The sequence below is a fragment of the Plectropomus leopardus genome, chromosome 21, assembly GCF_026936395.1.
Source record: "Plectropomus leopardus strain MGB_pleo_1.0 chromosome 21, ASM2693639v1, whole genome shotgun sequence".
Lineage (NCBI taxonomy): Eukaryota > Metazoa > Chordata > Actinopteri > Perciformes > Serranidae > Plectropomus > Plectropomus leopardus.
Genome location: NC_142196.1, coordinates 27,122,693 through 27,139,752, shown reverse-complemented (window position 1 = coordinate 27,139,752; position 17,060 = coordinate 27,122,693). Strand labels below are relative to the sequence as shown.

General features: G+C 34.7%; 2 protein-coding genes across 2 annotated transcripts in view; one reads left to right on the top strand and one right to left on the bottom strand.

The window, feature by feature from the left end:
• Positions 1–1,069: 1,069 nt before the first annotated feature.
• riok3 (RIO kinase 3 (yeast)) lies at positions 1,070–11,874 on the bottom strand. Its single transcript, XM_088072109.1, has 13 exons — positions 11,522–11,874; positions 9,795–9,910; positions 9,293–9,438; positions 9,067–9,174; positions 8,320–8,429; positions 7,408–7,551; positions 7,194–7,321; positions 6,157–6,339; positions 5,854–6,013; positions 5,014–5,094; positions 4,260–4,349; positions 3,659–3,770; positions 1,070–2,999 (listed from the first exon to the last, which is right to left on the bottom strand). The coding sequence occupies exons 1-13, from the start codon at positions 11,555–11,557 to the stop codon at positions 2,884–2,886; spliced, it is 1,530 nt and encodes a 509-aa protein (XP_087928235.1). The 5' UTR covers positions 11,558–11,874; the 3' UTR covers positions 1,070–2,883.
• A 2,019-nt stretch (positions 11,875–13,893) lies between these two features.
• Positions 13,894–17,060, top strand: part of LOC121963365 (clavesin-1-like) — an 8,412-nt gene continuing 5,245 nt past the window's right edge. The window contains exons 1-2 of the mRNA XM_088072279.1: positions 13,894–14,217; positions 15,649–16,343. Coding sequence (XP_087928405.1) covers positions 16,242–16,343 — 102 coding nt within the window. The 5' untranslated portion in view covers positions 13,894–14,217; positions 15,649–16,241. The remainder of the gene's footprint in view (positions 14,218–15,648; positions 16,344–17,060) is intronic.

Here is a 17,060-nt window from a genome sequence, read left to right as displayed (position 1 = left end):
AACAGTGTTACTGTTATTATTATTACTACCGTATTTTTATTACCATATTGTTGTAATAATATTAATATAATAATAATTATTATTATTAGCAGTAGTAGTAGTAGTATTTTAAAACTTCAACTTTGTTATTATTTATCCATACCCTTATTTGTGTATCATTTAATTCTCTTCATCTGCACAGGTAAATAACATAAAAGCTAGATGTACACACACACGCACACACACGCACGGGCGCGCGCACGCGCACGCATACAAACACATTTTTCTCAAACTAGAACAGAGACTACAGCAGTGCGACATTTTACATATTGAACTTTATTATTTATCTATCATTATTTATACGATATTTAATCCTCTACATCTATGATTTAAAATAAAACTATTAAGAGTTTTAAAAACTGCTGTTTTATGTACATTTGATCAATTTCTCAACTGCATGTTTTGACCAAACTGTTTTTTTTTAATTAATTTATTTTTTCCAATTCTGTTCATACCGATTTCATCTTCGTCGTTACTACTACTGTTTTTATCTGCATAAAAAATGAATTTCTTCTTTGATATGTAGCACTTTCAGATTTTAAAAAAAAAAAAAGCTTTTCTGCCATGTTTTAATATTGGGTACAAAATTTCAACATTTTCATTATTTCTGCAAAAACCGTGTGTACCCTTTAGCATTTTCATTCCAAACATTTAATTTAAAAAATGTATGATTTCATTTTCTATGATGCATTTCCCCCCATTTTTATTGTAATTTATCTTTTTAATATTTAAACTAGATTATTTTATTCTGAAATCAGGACGGAAGTAGTCTGTTGGGCGTCATGTGACGTTTGTCTCAGGATCACGAGTTTACAGAGAAACACGCAGAAAACCAGATTATACAGTTTTAACCTTCGACTGTGAGTATATATATATATATATATATATATATATATATATACATACATATATATATATATATTATAGAACCAATAAATTAAAAGAAAACACAAACATTTTCATCTTTATTTTTTAATCTCACCAAATGTCTGCAGATAATTTCACAGAATAAATCCACCACGACATCACATGAAGTGAATGACAATTCATTTTTAATCCATTAAGATCAAAAAACATTTAATAAGAGACCAACAGGTTTTCTGAATTAAAAGTTGCACGATATAATCTACTCTAATCTAATTTAATCTACTTTCATCTTTTTCACTGCAAACATCAACAAACTGTTTCCATCCCGACATTTCATGACGCTGAGATGATTTTTTTTTTTGTTTTACGTGCACTTGTTTCCTTTTCACTTTAATTTCAAGCGTTCGTTAATCCCCTTTTAAGCTTCCACAAACACACCAAACCAAACTGCTGTGACCTCTGACCCCTCCCCGCCTGCTTCAATGACACAGAGCGACAAACAAAGACACCCAAAAATAATAATAATACAAAAAAAAAAATAAAGAGTTTCCAGGTTTATTCTCGCATATTTCTCTCTCAGGTGTAACTTTTTTGCTGTTAATTTAATTAAAAATAAATCTCATCAGCATGTGAAGCAAAATTTTAAAAAAGAATGAAAATAAATGTGGAGACAGGTAACCTTTTTATTATCAGACCGATTTTTTTTGTTACTATCTTATATTATTATTATATGATTTCATTTAATTTTTATATTTTCATTGACATGTAATCCATTGCAGTCCTGAAATATTTCAGTCTTTCAATCCCTTTTTATCTCTGCTTGAAAAGTGTTGTGTAAATTAAGTGTATAATGATTATTTTAGCTGTGAATTTGATAAAGTTAATCTTATTGATACATGTAGTTCCCTATGATAGATTTTAGCAAAGCAAAAATAAAAAATAAAGATAAAATATAAAAAACAGGTTGAGAAGGTATGATGGATTAAGTCAACATTTATTTTTTTTAAGCTTTTTAAAAAATGCAAACACCATTTTATGTTCAACATGTCTTTTTTTTAAAAATATTTTTCATTTTATTTTTTATGCATTCATGTTTGTATGTGGGCTGCAGTTTGCAGTTTTATCTTTTTTATGTTTTTTGGGTATTTATGAATATATTTTCTGATTTTATTTATTGTGCAATGGAACTTTTTTTGTTAATAAATTCATTCTTATCATTTGGTTTTAAATTATATTTTGTCTTTATGTCACTGTTGTTAGTTTTGACTTCATTTTATTTTTGTATTATTTTCGTTGTTTGATATTTTGCAGTCCTGAAACATTTTAATCCTTTCTTAAAAAATCACTTTGTGTTGAAATGTTGTGCATAAATTAAGTTTATTATTATTGGAAAACAACAGAAATGTGTGTCTGAGGTGAACTAAAACTGTCAAGTAATTTAATTTTATTCTTTGATTCCAGATTTAAATCATATTTTTTAGCGAATGTTAGGCTGAATATGTATTTGTACATTCATGTCACATTTTTAGACATTTGTGCTCTTTTTCCTTTTATTTTTTTTCGCTGAAGCTACAGGACGAAATATTCAAACCACGTGTGATTTTTTTACGAGAAAAAAAGTCTTTGTTGTCGTCTGCATGGTTTCACCCTCGTTTCCCCAAACGCAGCCTGACAAAGTGACGTCCTCGCAAACGTAATTTAAAATAATCCTCTCAGTGTTTTTTTTAACCGTTTAGCTGCGGTTCTTTTGAAAACACACACTGGGATGTCGGTCAGTGTGGACGGCTGCAGCCTCTCAGGACACTCTGACTTCAACGTCAGGAGGAGGCGCTCGGCGCCGCCCGTTCAAAGGAAGCAGCTGGTGGGTTGGTGGCGTGGTTGGAGGTGGGGGGAGGCGCCGGGGGGAGGAGCCTCCTCCGTTCTTCTCCTGTTTAACAGCGTTTTCATCATCATGAAGAGAGAGCGAGCCGGGCGGCGTTAGTCATCAGCGTCGGGTTTTAAAGGAGGACCGGCGTCCTCGGAGGCCACGGGGAAGGTTTTCTTTCCTCGCCGCTGCACGTGATCCTCGTTCCTCTTCTCCAACGCCACAATCTGTGACAGAGCGCACAGAGAGAGAGCGTTTACCCAGCATGCTCCTCTCTTAAAAAATGTTTTCACCTTTCTCAAAGCTTCTTCTGTTGTCACTTTAACCCTTTAAGGACTGTTTGATGCATTTTACTTTTCCTCCTTCCTGTTGTGATAACTGTGTGTGTGTTGATGCATGTGTCCTAAATGTAGTCCAGATTGTGTATTTGAGTGTAATCAGTGAATTTGCAGCTCAGCTCCTACAATAAGTCTAAAATACACTGTGGAAACTAAATAGTTAACTTCATATTCCCTCTAAAAACACAGTGGCATCTTCACAGAAGTCGCTCACTGTAAAGCCCTCTGAGGCAAACCATGTTTTGTGATCAAGGGCTCTATAAATAAAATCGACTTGACTTGACAAAAACCTGGCAATTAAAGGGTTAAAATTCTGTAAAAATTAATTAGAAAATAATACTAATGTTTTTTGTTTTTTTTATTAAACCTGTTTTTGAAAAGCACACTCTGTGTGCAGACTGATGAGTGTGAGTATTTCTGACAGATCCCAGCCTGTGATCATCAAGGAAATCTACTTAGCATGTAATATACTGAAAGTAATTCATTTGTGAGTGTGTGTGTGTGTGTGTGTGTGTGTGTGTGTGTGTGTGTGTGTGTGTGTGTGTTCCCTCAGCAATGAACTCGGCCTCGTCCTCTTCACCAACAGGGATGTTCAGTCCGCTCACGGCGTTGAAAAGGTCGTACACACTCAGCGCCTCGGTCACGCCTCTCTTCTGGAAGAACTGTGACACACACAGTTGACACAAAAAGAAATATTAAATAAAATAATAATTTTAATAATAAATATTTCTGATAATAACCATAATAGTACTAATGCTAATAATAGAATTAGAAAATGAAACTTTAAGGCTATAAAATAAAATAAATAATGAAGTATATATGATGTATATATGATGATAATAATACTAATAATAATAAGGTATAAATACTTTAAATGAATGAACTAAACCTATGTCTGTTTTTTGTGATGACGTTTAAAAAAAAAAAAACTAGAAACAAGAAATACAATAAATCAGAATCAAAAATAATTAAATAAATTGGAGCCAAATAAAGAAAATAATTAAAATAAATTAGAAACAAAAATAAATAAATTAGAAACAAAAGAAAAAAGGAACATGACATAAACTTTAAAAATAAAAATAAATTGGAAACAATAATTATATAAAATGTAAAATAAATAAATTAGAAACATGAAATAAACGTGAATTTACCGTGGAAACGTTCTTGCAGTCTCTGAAGAGGAACTCCAGTGCGTGAGGATGGGTGGGCTCCACCGACTGACTGACATCAATCAACCACACCTACGAGACACACACACACACACACACACACACACACAAAGACACACACACACACACACACACACACACACACACACACAGACACACACACACACACACACACACACACACACACACACAGACACAGACACACACACACACACACACACACACACACACACACACAGACACACACACACACACACACACACACACACACACACACACACACACACACACACACACACACAGTGGTGGGCGGAGAGGACTGACTCATACCGCCTGCGTGAAGCAGGACGATAAAACGATAAAGTGAGGAAAGAATCTGAATTATCAGGAAAACTGGAGTGAGGAGGACGAGAGAAAAGTTAAAGGAAACGGAGAAAGAGCTCAAATAAAAGACGTAAAGTTGGAGGAGGGAATGAAGGAAGGTCGGAGGAGGAGGACAAAATGAAATAATAAAAATGAGAATCAGGCTGAAATCTGCGAGGAAAGCACAGGTGGGATGATAGAATAAAAAAAGAAAGAGGAGGAGGAGGGTGAGAAAGAGAGAAAAGAAGTGCAGTCGGAGAAATTTCGAGGAACAGCGAGGACGGATGAAGCCTTATTGAAAATAAAAAAATCAACATATAAAGAGAAAGTGAAGATGAAGAAGCAGTTATTGAAATATAAAAAGACGTGGTACCTTCCCTTCGTGCCACAGCATGTTGTATTCGCTGAGATCAGCGTGAACCAGATTACACTCCTGATACAGCTGCTGCATCACCTGCACGTTCAGACGCACAAAAACAGATTTACACGCCGAAATACTGAATTATAGAAGCAAAAAACTCAAAGCAATCGCCCTGTAGCTCTGACCACACATTATTAAGAAAACAATGTAAAAATACATTTTTTATTTTTCATTATTACTGGTAAGGTGATGTAAAAATGATTTTTTAGTATGATTATTCAAATGCTTTAAAATTAATTAATTTTGTTATTATTAGCAAAAGCCATAAAAATAAATGTACTATTACCATTATCATTAAATACGTGTATTATTTTTATAGAATTATTGGCAAAATAATAATTATAAATTATAAATGCTGTAAAAATAAAAATTCAAAAACAAAAATACTAACATTATGAATAATAATAATATCATTATTATATTATTATTATCAGCATTAATATTATTAGAAACAGGCTGTAAAATACATTCTAAACTACTGTAACTTTTTAATTATTATTATTTTAATTGAAAGGTTATAGGAAGTGTGCCATATAAATACATTATTATTATTATTATAATACAACTGAAATGTAATATTGTGAGTTGGTATCAGACTTCTGCTCAACCCTAACCCTAACCCAGATTTTTATATTTACTTATTTAAATAATATTTTCTTTTGCTCTTTGTAGGCTGCATATTTATACGACATCTATACTAAATATTTAGAATTTTTGTCTTTTTTTTAAATACGTTTTACAGGAATTTAACTTCAAAGTGTTGCATGAGTAAGTTTGTCGCTGCGTACGTACGTGCAGAACCTGGTAGAAAGCGTTTTTCGTGTCCTCCGAGCTCAGCGTGACGTCTTTCAGTTTGGGAGCAGGAACGTGATCTTTACCGATGAATGACATCACCAGGATGTGTTTCTTCAGCAGCACCACCTCCGGACAGGGAATCTCTGCCTTCCTCATCCTCCACACACACACACACACACACACACACACACACACACACACACACACACACACACACACACACACACATCAGATTTACACAAACTACACAAGAAACACTGTAAAAACTACAAAACGGAGGGCCGCAGGAGGCCGCTTTACCTGCTCAGGTTGTGCATCTCCTTCTCGGCCCAAAGCCGGATGATTTTTCGTGGGTTCAGTTTGCTGAAGCGGTCGATGAAGCGGTAGTCGTCTTTGATGTAGCGGTCTCTGTTCTTGAACTCGTTGAGCGTCGTCTTGAAGACCTTCAGCACCACCTCGTCTGGGACCGGCTGCTCCTCCAGGCTGCTCGGAAAAAATAAGAACAGATTTCAGAGCAGCGTGTTGGAGGGTGCGTTTGAATTTATTTTTTGTTCTGCGCTCGGCTGAATGTACTTTGTCGTCTTTATTTTCATCTTCTGTCAAAGCTGGATCACTTTTTTCCTCCAGAGACACACAAGCTGATTTTGTGATGTTTACAGGGATTTTGTTGATCAAAGTGATAAAAAAAAAAATTTTTTTTTTTTTACAATTGTTATTGTCACCTCACTTATGTTTATTTTGTATCATTATTATTATTAAATAATCATTTTCAACAACAATTATTGTTATCTTACTTATTTCATGTTTATTTTTGTATTTTGCCATTATGTTTTTAAATAATAATAATTCTTGTATTTTCATTATTGTTTTAAGTTTTTCCTTCAAAAAGCTGCTCAGTACACAAAGCAACATTTTTAAATATTTAGGTATCGTAAATGCATCTATTGTAATGCACCCTTTCTGGTGCTGTTGTTTGTTTCATAATACACATTATTATTATTATTATTATTATTATTATTATTATTATTATTATTATTATTATTATTATCATTTCACCATTTACTTAAGAGGTATTTTTTATTTTATTTTAATTTTAACATTGTTCATGGTATATGTATATTGGTTTATGTATATATTTATTTAATTTAATACTGGATATTTGTGAGTATGCATACATATTTTGTTCATAATATGGTGAAACTCAATAAAAATATTCTATGAAATAATATAATAAAATCTAAAATCACGGTCTTGGTGACCCAAAGGTGACCGTTTTTTTTTTTTTAATATAGCTGTATGCTTAGCGAGTGTCTCTGGACGTGGAGACGTGGACCCACCTCCCTCCGTCAGCGTGGAAGACGACCGACTCTTTTCCGGTGCTGATGCAGCCGTTAATGTTCTCCAGCACGCCGGCATTCACCATTTTGTACATGAGCAGACGAGTGCGAGGGTCCACCGCTTGTTCCTGAGGACACGACAGTTTGAGTGTGACGGAGAAACAGCAGTCTGTCTGAGTTATTGTTGTTATTTGTTTGTTATAATGACTCGTACAGCGGTGGAGTGCTCCTTCTTCTCGTGCAGTCTGGCGCTGCGTCGCTGCTCGCTGTAGCAGTGCTGCTTCAGGGAGTTGAACACCTGGTTGGACAACTTGAGGTCCATCCCCAAACCGTCGCCGACATGGACCTCTGGAGCAAACTGATGCAGGAAGAGACGTGTAAATACGACCAACACGCACGCTCCTTTGTACACAAAAGTTTCTGCAGTGCTAAAGTCAGCAAGAAATTCATCCTGAATAGATAATATTTATGACACTGATATAATAATTATCTGGGGAAGATGAAGGGTTTTTTGGGGTTTTTTTCTCATGAATTATTTGTGTGGGTTTCTTTTTAGTAATTAACATTTTTTCATTATTATTATTTTTTATTTCTGTAATTTTTTTCATTTCCTTTTTTAAATTGATTAATTAATTTTAAATTATATAAGAGCACAGTTCACTCTGAGCCAGGGGGAGCTTTAAATTTTTCTTTTGGAGTATTAAGCTGTGAGTGTGTGATTCACTTTTGTACTGGTTGTTATAATTTGTTGTTATACTCTGAACAAAACTAAATAAAAATTTGATGACACAAAAAAAGAAATTTATCCTGCAAATTTCTCTTTGGGTTTTTTCAGAGTGTATGAATCTACAAATAAATCTAAACAGCCTCCGTATATGACTTTCTATTTTCTATTATTTTATTCACTTTGATTTATTCATTTTTTTTAATTTCATAATCATCACTTTTAAGTAAGTATTTACTGTATGTAGATACTTTATTTTTTGTATGAGCTTGTTTTTATTATTTATGTTTTGTTTTGTTTTCTGCAGGGTGAATACGGTTCTTTCTTCATTTGGTAACGCTCACATATAACGTATAAAACTAGATTTAAAAAAACAATCAATCTAAAGAGCGTGCGTCTTACATTGTCCATGCGCGCCGTGTTCTTGCGTCCGCAGGTCACCTCGTCGTGTTTGGTGGTGATGTTCTTGCCCTTCCCGGTGAAGCCTCTCCTCGGCGTCGTCTGGGGTTTTTCTGACGGATCAAACACAGAAACGCAAACATCTCAACATCCTGTGAGATAATGAAGACACGCGAGGATCTCGAAGTGAACCCTTTGTAACCTGGAAAACTGGCTTTTCTTAAATAATGAAAAAAATTCAAACTTTAGAAAACTGAGTTAAAAAACAAACTAACAGGAAAATAACCTGGAAAATTCCTTAAAAATCATCATAATTCTGCGAAGTAAATTCTAATAAGTGTGATAATCACTATCACTAAGTGTGATAGTTATAAACACAGTTCTTTATAAAATCTAACAGACCTTATTTAAAAATAATTTTCAAAATCTTTGAATTTCTCGCAATTTGCAGGACATTTCCAGCCACGTTGCTCGTTGCCTTTTTCCCCGTGTTTAAAAAAAAAACAAAAAAAAAAATGATTTGCTCCAGGTTTCAAAGGGTTAATCAAATGACAGTGAGAGAAGTCAGATAAATAAATCACAGACATTTCGGTCTCTGACATCGAGTCGTGTTCCTCTTCGGAAACAGAAATAGAAAGTTAAGTTGACGTGTTTAAAAGATGAATTCATGCTTGGAAACAGACTGAGCTGAGGGCTGTGTGTTCTGTCAGGTGTTTCTCTTATTTTGTCCACCCACTGCAGGTGCGTTACCTGCTCTGTAGGGGTCGTGTCTTGTGTCCTGCCAGTCCACCTCGTCCTCTGAGCTGTCGCTGTCCTCATACGGGTGGACCATACGGTAGTTCTCAAAGGAGATGGACACTGAAATAAAAACATCAAATATTTCATTAAAAATCAACATTTTAGTCACTGCAGTCAGTTACTGAGAGTCACGTGTCTTCACACGTGTGTCATGTGTGTCACGACGTTGTTGTTCTACCTTTGCTGTCTCCGTTGAACTTCTTCTCCTCCCGACGCAGCTGATCGTCAAACTCGCGGTCAAACTGCATCTGAAGCATCTGAGCGAGCATCAGGTCGCTGGTCGTGTCAGAAACTTCATCTGAGAACAACAGATCTGCAGCGGGACTGAAAGACACGGAGGAGAAGAGCGGAGACATGAAGGATAAACGAACAAACACAGAAAGACAGACAGAATAAAGGAAGAAACAATGAATCAGCAATGAAAGGATGAATGAAGAAAGAACAAACAAAATAAATACATAAGAATAAAAAAGAACAAACGGAGAAAGAATAAATGAGCAAAAGAGAGAGAAAAGACAGATGCAAAGATTTTATTTAATTTGGCATTTTATTTGAGAAAAAACCTCAAATAAATTGATTAAAGATCAAATAAAAAAATGTCACACAGGTCAATAACACACACACACACACACACACACACACACACACACACACACACACACACACACAGGTGAGCGTACTCAGTGAGCGCAGGGAAGGCGTTGTTCTCCTCGTCCAGCTGTTTGGCGAGCTGCTCGCTCATCACATCAGTCAGAGAGCAGGCCGGAGGCGCCGGGGCCACTGAACCCCACGGGCTCTGAAAAAAACAAAACAAAACAAAAAAACAACGACATTATAAACTTATTAAAGTTATTTTCTTACTGAAGGAGTTTGTTTTTGTTTGGGATTCATTTATGTCGTTTTTGGCCAACAGGATTGTATCGCCGACTGACAGGAAAGCGTTATATAGATAACAATGGAAGTTTTTTTTTTACATTTTATTATTATTGTTATTATTATTTTCTTGGTTTATCAGTTCATTGATCTGTCTGTGCATTTAGTTGAGAGTTGGCAACAAATCGGTCATAGCACCATGACACACAAAAAGAAGACACGACAAAAAAATAAAAGAATATAGAAGAAGAATAGAGGAATACAGATTGTTATTTAATTCTTAAAATCACAGTTACACCTCGGTACATCATCTGCACAGTGTGACTCAACAGTTTAACCCTCAGTGACTCATAACTGGACAGAAATAATATCAGAGATGAAGCTGAGACAAGTTCAGACATGTCTGAGCCGAGCCCCGCCCACTCCACACTCACAACATTTAGAGAATAAAATATTTAAAATTACAACATACTTAATAATGTAATTATTAATTCACACACATATCATGGTTTTAAGAATAATTAAGAGCAGTGAGGAATTCTGTGGAGGCTAAATTAAAGGTGAGAAAAAGCACTGAGGTCACAGTTTTCTTTAAGGAGCTATTTTATTCCCCTTTTTATTTTAACAACAAATTAACAAACAAAGGCAGGTTAAATACTCTAAAAATCTGAGTGGTAAAATAAGATACTATATAGCTGTATAAAAACATTACAGAGGTGAATTGTAATGTGAGCTCTATAATTATTAAAGTTTTATTAAATTGTTTAAGTTATAAAGGGGCGGGATGATATAAGTTTATACTTCCTTCTCCTTTTGGCTCATGTAAATGTTTAACAATATTTATTTCTGTTGTTTAAGAGAGTTTGAGTACTGAGAGTTTGCTTTGGGATTACTGTTCATTTTAATAATTTCTCTTGGTTTTGATTTTTTCAAACGTTGTAAATAAATAAAAACAAAACAAAACAAAACAAAACGAAAATGTAAAAAATTAATTAATTAATTAAAATACAAACACATAAATAATTATTTCTAAGATTCAAATTACAAAAACGAAATGCAAAATACATTCATAAATAACAGCTGATACAATAAAATACAGAAAGTAAACACAAAGGATTTTAAATATTGTAAAAATTAAAACTTAATCTATAATACATCTTTAAATTAAAAACGGAATCTAAAAAAACCTAAAAAAACAACTTTAAAAATCGATAACATGTAATTACAGATGTATGGAAGACAAAAACAGCCACAAATTTGGCTTCAATAAAACTATCAGCCGAATGAAATTTACTACAAACCGCATGAAAGTGGTAGTATTTTTATGAATCTAACTCTGTAGATATATTTATAATGTTTTTCCAAACTGAGAGTTGAGTTAATCCAACATGGCCTCTTTAACAGACTTCTCCTTAAAAGGCTGAAGTTAGCTCGCTAACGCTAGCGTGCTAGGTAGCTAACTGACTTAGCTTCGTCAAATTAACAAAAAACAAGACTCAAACACAAAAACAGCTCAACAAAAATATCTTCTTACCTTTGGTGCTTGTGCTGCGACTCCCGTTTGATCCATGATTACAGAGATATCGATTAATCGACCGTTTCTTTAAAGAGTGAATGGTGGCTAGCCGATGAGCTGACGTTAGCACGCTCCGGAGGGGGCAGATCAGGCGACTAAAATGTCCCGAAAATGAGACTGAAGACGAGGTCCCGCGGTGTGACACGTACACACGACTGTTGTATAAACTGTAGTGAGCGTGAAAAGATAATTTAGGAGTTTTTAACAACGTTTTTTAAGTTAAAAAAGAGGTTAAAAGGAGGCAGAGAAGCTTTCAGTGAGGAGTCTCCCAGCTGAGTGGACTACGACGCAACAGGAAACACGTCACGTCCGAGGACGCTACTGCACGCCTTCATAATAAAAGCCCTCATGCTGTCATCAATGTTTTGTTTTCCTTTTTAATTAATTTTGAGTAGCTTAATACAAAATAAAACAGTAACAAAAGACACGCAACACCAGGGGTTACTGCAAATGCAATAATTATATATATGTACACACACACACAATAATAATAATATAATAAAATAATAATAACAACAACAACAATAATAATAATAATAATAATAATAATAAAGCTAGGGCAAACTGAACAAACAACAAAAAGATTTTTTTTTTAATTTAATAAAAATATATTTTTAATTATTATAATTATATATTTAAAATGTTATTAAAAGTATTGCATTTTCTACTAATTTAGGTTATATTCTTGGTCTCTTTACTAATATAAATTATATATAATCAGTACATTTGACTTTTTTGATTTAGAGCAACAGAGACTGGGTAAGGACACAAAATGGATGAGCGTGAGAGGAAAAAAAGAATTTTGAACAAGTGAAATAAAACAGTAAAATCCACTAAATAACTCAAAATACGGAGTGTAATAATAGAATTTATTGTGTGTTGAACCACTTCCTGTGGTCTATATATAAATGCGCGTGCCCGCGTGCTCACACCAGTCACTGCGTGTGCGCGTGCAACCTACAATCTGTCCAGGTTTTGCCGTGAACGCGCACGGCCGTCAGCTGCTGTCACACAGTCAGGAGCGAGCAGGTGGGTCAAGGTACCGCGTGTCAGCAGGAAGAAGACCGGAAACGAGTACAGTGTGGTTTCAAAATAAAGTAAAATTTGTTAGCCATACAGAATGTATCAGATATTTTCTTGTAATCAAAATAATGATATGAAATATTATAATGGGTATGTCTAGTTTAAAAGCAGTTTAAAGAGTATAAAAGATACGTTTTTGTGCTGGAATGATTATTTGACTAGTTGATCATTCAGTGAATACAGCAAACCCTGTGCTGTATTTATATTCAGTGATTTAATGGTAATTTAAATCACACGTCCTGTAACTTTAAAAATCTGTTTAACATAAGAAACTCAATCGCATTATAAATTTATAAATGTGTAAATGTATATCCATGTGAATGTGCATGCGTTTTCATATGTTTGTGTGAATATGTTGTTTCAAATTTGAGCATACATTACTTTCGCTTTTTATCTGTCATTTACCTTGTTACAGAAGTTTTCTTTTGTTTGGTTAAATCAATAAAATATGAAATAAAAATTACACACAGAGGTGATGTGTGTTTTATTTCTTATTTGGTAAATGAATTATGCTCAAAACACAAGTGTAGGTATGGAAATGATTGTAGAGGTGCTTGAATATTCTTTATTTTTTATTTTATTTACCAAGTAAAGCTTATTGAGATATAAAATCTTTTTCAAAAGCGACCTGGCCAAGAGGCAGCAGAATTTTACAGTACATAACATGAGAATTAAAACATTCATACAATAAATAAAAATTAAGAATAATTACACGATAGGATATTATAATGTATATTAATAAAATAATTATTTTGAAAATATCAACATATATATTATATTAATAATATACATACATATATACACACAAACACGTAAATATAGATAGACAGATAGATAGATAGATAGATAGTTATATATCCCTGACTGACCAATTTTAAGTCAAAGTTAAAAACTGTTTTTTTTATTTTTACTGTTGTTATTGTATCTTTGGCATTTATTTAAATTTGTTTTATTGTTCTTATTTTTATTTTATTTTTTTATTTATTTTTGTCTAGCTGTAAAGTTATTTAAGATTTAAGATTTTTAGATGTATGTTTTTTATGATATATCTGTAAATTAATTTTTTAAAAAATACCTTGATAAAAAACTGATACTGACTCAACTACTGATAAAATAATAATTAAAAAAATAATAATAATATAAAAAAAATTGATCGATCCATGATGAAATCTAATTTTGTTTTGAAGGCGCCGGGCGGAAGTGCGTGTCTTTATTGTGATTTGTTGACGGTGTGGCAGCATCCTGACGTCTTCTCCGAGCACAAAGTGAAAAACGCGTCTCGGTGAGATGATCCCGCTCCGTCCTCACGCGCTACAAAGCCCGCACAAGGACACGCGCTCACCTCCTCTGACGCATTCAGGGATCTTTTATTCATTATTTCATTTTTCGCTGGTTTTGTAATTTGGACTCAAATCTCTTTTTTTTTTTAAATTTTTTTTATTTTATTATTATTTTTTTTTGTCCGCGGGATACCGATGGCCACCACCGCCACCATCCCCAGCATCAGCACCACCACCGGAGGGCCGTCGGGCCAGCCAGGACGGCCGGGATTCAACCAGCACACCTAGCAGGTCGCTCCTCCGTCTGTTCATCTCACGGATTTTTATTATTTTTATATTTTAATTAAATCTGAAATTCACGCAGAGGAGATTAATGCGCTGACTTTTTTGAGGATGCGGTGATATTTCTGTCTCCCTGTGAGGACATTTGGTGAAGACACACACGCGCACACTGCCTACATATGAACGGGGGTGACTTTAACCATTACACACTGACAGGAATAAATTAATTTAATCACATTTATATTACATTTAAACATTTTCTTCCAGCATTATGAAGAATGAGAGAAACACCGTGAAGGTTTTATTTTGTTAAATCTGCAGGGTGGAAATGTAAAATAAAGCCCGTGGGACCTTCAAGTGTTTTTATTTATTTATTTATTTTCGTGCTGCTGTCTCAGTGGACAGATTGGACATCTGACACAATTAATGTGGACGGCAGATGGGGATGAGTGGGGGTGGGGGTGTTGAGTGAGGGGTGGGCAGGGGTCATCACAGATGAAGATAACCTCTATTGATCCCGCTCACTCACATTAAACAGACACAGAGAAACTGATGCAAAGTAGCTAAAATAACTAAAAACATCTAATAAAATAGGGGCCTAGTTTATGTTATGAATATGCACAAAATGGTATATGAAGTATATAAAAAATAAAAAAATATTTTTAAGTCATATCTCAGAGATATGAGGTGAATATCTGAGCTGTATATTTAAATAATAATAATAATAATCACAAAAATTGTGAACTGCCTATATATAACATTTCAAGTACATTATTTGAGATATGGAGAAGATTTAGGGCATTTAATATAATATAATATAAAAGACAATAATATAATAATCTATACTTCTTTATAATCCTTTTCAGACCTGTAAATATTTAAAAATGTTTATTTATTCATATTGTTTATTAGAATCTGTATATTGTGAGTTTGTGAGTGACTATTTTTAGTCAAAATATTTTTAACCCCCTTTATACAAACATGCAACCCAAAATGCTTTACATAGCAAAAATAAAACAAATTAAAAAAAATAAAAATGAACATTAAATTAGAAAAAAAACAAGATAAACAACAATAAAATGCTAAAAATCAATAAATAAAGGTTAAATAAAAACCCCACCAGGAATAAATATAACATAAAAAGATAAATTAAAATTAAATATATTATTTTATTAAATTTTAGCAAAAATAAATTTGTCAATAAATTGATGCATTTAGGTATCGTGTTCTGCATATAATGTATATTTTTTTCAAAGGTATTTCTTAGTGTGGCTGTTAAAGGGTTAAATGAGAGAATTAGATGTTTTTCTTTGTTATACATAAGAAATTGGATTTTTGACTGTACGTCAGATAAATCATCATTATTTTTAATTATTTGAGAAAGTAATTTGCAGATTCATTGATATTAAAAAATAATCATTAACCTCTTCTCTCCTGCAGGCTGAGGAGGCCCACATCAGACCCAGCTGCCTTAACTGACCTTTGACCTTGGAGCAGAACAGCAGGACTCGTCGTCTTCATCATCATCATCATCAGCGACCTCGTCATGACGCAGCGGAGAGTCGACTGATCGGATCTGAAAGATGTCAGAGAGCGGGAGGAGGCGGGAGCCCGGAGACGCTGAGCGGGAACAAATTTAGGACAAAGAGGATGTGAATGTGACACTGACCTTTACCTCCATGTGCTGTTCGTCAAGCCGCATTTTCCCCGACAGTCGAAAACCAAAAAACGTCCAGCTTCCTGACGATGTAGAGGAAGACGACGGTTGTTGATTCACGAGCCGTCGGAGTGAATCACCATCGAAGACGATTGTTAAAACGAAACCTGGAGCTGAAACGGTTTCAGGTTTATACCTTATAAAGACAGCAAACAAGATTGTGTTACAGATTAAAGGGCAAAGACACCAAAAAAAACCAACAAGATTGTAACTACGAACTGGAAACAGGCTGGAAAAAAGGCGGGAAAACTAATCCATCTGCAGTTTGCAGAGAAACTTTTTTTGGACGTCAGGAATCAGAGCAGAGTGAGACTCCATGATGACGCATCTGCACGCCGGCCTGAGCTCGGAGACGACGGAGAAGGCTCGATTAGAGCTGAATGAAAACCCCGACACGCTGCATCAGGACATCCAGCAGGTACACTGATGCTTACGGCTAACGGTAGCATTTTAATAGCTTAAAACAACAATTTCGAAGCATTGGGCTGTTATTTGGCTTAGGGCTGCGCATCTTCACTGGTCTCAATTTAATTACGATTATCATGTCAGTTCGGTTCAATGCGTTGTCGACTGTCGATTCATGATGCATTGTATCCTCAATTTTTTTTAAACACGGATAAACCTGCTAAATATGAGCGATTGGCTGTATTCCCACTGCCACTAAACTCATCTCTGGGGAGCGGGCCGGCCTTTTTGTCAGCTGGCCTGGGTGTGTTTTTGTGCATTGTTTTGTTGGTGTGTCTGTGTGATGTCACACACAGGCAGGAGAACAGGTGAACAGCAGACAGCAGCAGGATCGGACGTCTTTGAAAACTTTTCAGGGGTTTCTTTTCTTTATTTATCTCCTATTTATTAAGTCCCCCTTTCAAATTTGGTTCAGATTAACTTGAAACAATATTTTAGCTGCTTAGGAGGAGACGGAGGGTAATTAGTGTCGTCATGTTATTGCATCTCAGTGGTTAGGGAGCTGAAATTAGCGCGTTCACCCATCATCGGAGCTGGAGCAGATAAAATGGGAGTGAATGCTGATCGTACACACTCCCGTTGCATTAAAAAGCCAGATGTTGGCAGGTTTTTTGTGCAGTGGGAATGAGGCTCAAGACGCATCTTGCCAGGCTCAACTGCTCCAAAAATG

Coding starts and splice junctions, on each gene's coding strand:
- riok3 (XM_088072109.1), bottom strand. CDS start 11,557: ATGGATCAAACGGGAGTCGCAGCACAAGCACCAAAG. Junction 9,911..11,521: donor TCGCAGCACAAGCACCAAAG/GTAAGAAGATAT, acceptor TGTTTTTTTCAG/AGCCCGTGGGGTTCAGTGGC. Junction 4,350..5,013: donor TGCTGTGGCACGAAGGGAAG/GTACCACGTCTT, acceptor TGTGTCTCGTAG/GTGTGGTTGATTGATGTCAG.